Below are 1,558 nucleotides of genomic sequence, written 5' to 3'. Positions count from 1 at the left end.
TATTATTATTATTATTATTATTCCCCGTTTATTTTTAGGAAAAGCACAAAAGTGAGAGAGGAAAACATCACAAATTTCCTGCCGCTTTTCTCCGCCAGCTGAAGGAAGAGTGTCCAGGCACAATTACGGAATCCATTACTTTCGTACTAAGATAGGAGGGAAAAACTGGCCCGAGTGCCCCCCGGCCGGCCACAAGCGGCCACAAGGACATGAATATTTCATCAGCAAATCAGTTTCAATGTTATGTTTTCCTTTACCTTTCTTTTTCTGCCCTCCCCAGAGCTGCTCCCCCCTCACGACCGACAACTCCCGGGGCTGTGCCAAGAGACCAGGGCCGCCATCTTCAAACCGGAAACAGGAAATTCGTTGCCCGAGGACCAATCGCAGTCGGAGGTTGCACGAGATGTGGCGCCATCTGTCGCCATCGGCTCACGGGCAGGCAACTCGTTGATCAGAAAGGATATTAGGGGAATAACCTCTGTCCGGGAAGCAGATTTAGATAATGAGAAAAGTGTTGAGGGCAGATTAGATAAATTACCTGTGGTCGGGAGAGTAACATCCCTCCACCACTTTAGCGAGCCGATGACATCGGAGCACACAACGGCAAACAGAGAAGTCGACGATGAAGATGATGACGACGTAGACGACGAGGATAATGAATGTGGCGATGGTGGTGGTGGTGGTGGTGGTGGTTGTGGTGGTGATGATGATGATGGAAATGACACTGATGGGGGAGTGGATGTTTTGATGGACAGCTCAGTTCACAACTCATGTGACGTATTCGTGCTTCGACCTAGAGAAGCTGAACAACCTACAATGCCACAGTATTGTAACAATAACAGCAACAACAACAACACCAACACCACCACCAACAACAGTAACAACAGCAACAACATCAGCAATAACAATACAAGCTACTTTAATAATAACAATAACAGCAATAATAACGTCATTAACAACAACATTGACTTTTCAATAGAACAGAAAACTGTTCCCTATAAGCACGTGAACCTCGATGAAGACAGACCAAACTCGACCACGCCAGACAACATGATCATCGAGGCTAGAAAACAATCGAATGACACTCCCGTCCATGAGAGAAACGACAACTCCGCGCACCGCGCCGTGTACCCGGATGATTCAGCTCACGATGAAACGATGACAGAGGAAGAGGAGAATATAGATAAAATGAAAGACATGGACGAGATGGGGAAGAGAAAACAAAGGAGATACCGAACGACCTTCACCAGTTTTCAGCTCGAAGAACTGGAGAGGGCTTTCCAGAAAACACATTATCCGGATGTTTTCACACGGTAAGTAACCATTTGACGTATTGTAAACTGTCTGTTGGCCATTTTTTGGTTCTTTGATTTTCTTCTTTCTTTCTTGCATATTTTTCTTTTCACGTTTGTTTTGTGTTGTATACTATCTCGTTCAACAGGTAGTAAATGTTTTTGACAGTTTGAACGATCGATAGATAAACTGCCCTATTTAAGCACGGGTGTTGCTGTTGTTTTTTGTTTTTTATTTGTTTGTTTGTTTGTTTGTTTTTTCGGGG

General features: G+C 44.4%; 1 protein-coding gene across 1 annotated transcript in view; it reads left to right on the top strand.

Annotated features, from left to right (window-relative positions):
- Positions 1–1,558, top strand: part of LOC101850901 (retinal homeobox protein Rx) — a 40,626-nt gene that overhangs the window by 17,910 nt on the left and 21,158 nt on the right. Inside the window, exon 2 of the mRNA XM_005105594.3 lies at positions 281–1,313. Within this exon, the coding sequence (XP_005105651.2) occupies positions 281–1,313 (1,033 nt within the window). The remainder of the gene's footprint in view (positions 1–280; positions 1,314–1,558) is intronic.

Source organism: Aplysia californica, unplaced genomic scaffold (genome assembly GCF_000002075.1).
Source record: "Aplysia californica isolate F4 #8 unplaced genomic scaffold, AplCal3.0 scaffold00479, whole genome shotgun sequence".
Taxonomy (NCBI): Eukaryota; Metazoa; Mollusca; class Gastropoda; order Aplysiida; family Aplysiidae; genus Aplysia; species Aplysia californica.
The sequence above is the reverse complement of the archived record's forward strand: the minus strand, read 5'-3'. Positions and strand labels throughout refer to the sequence as shown.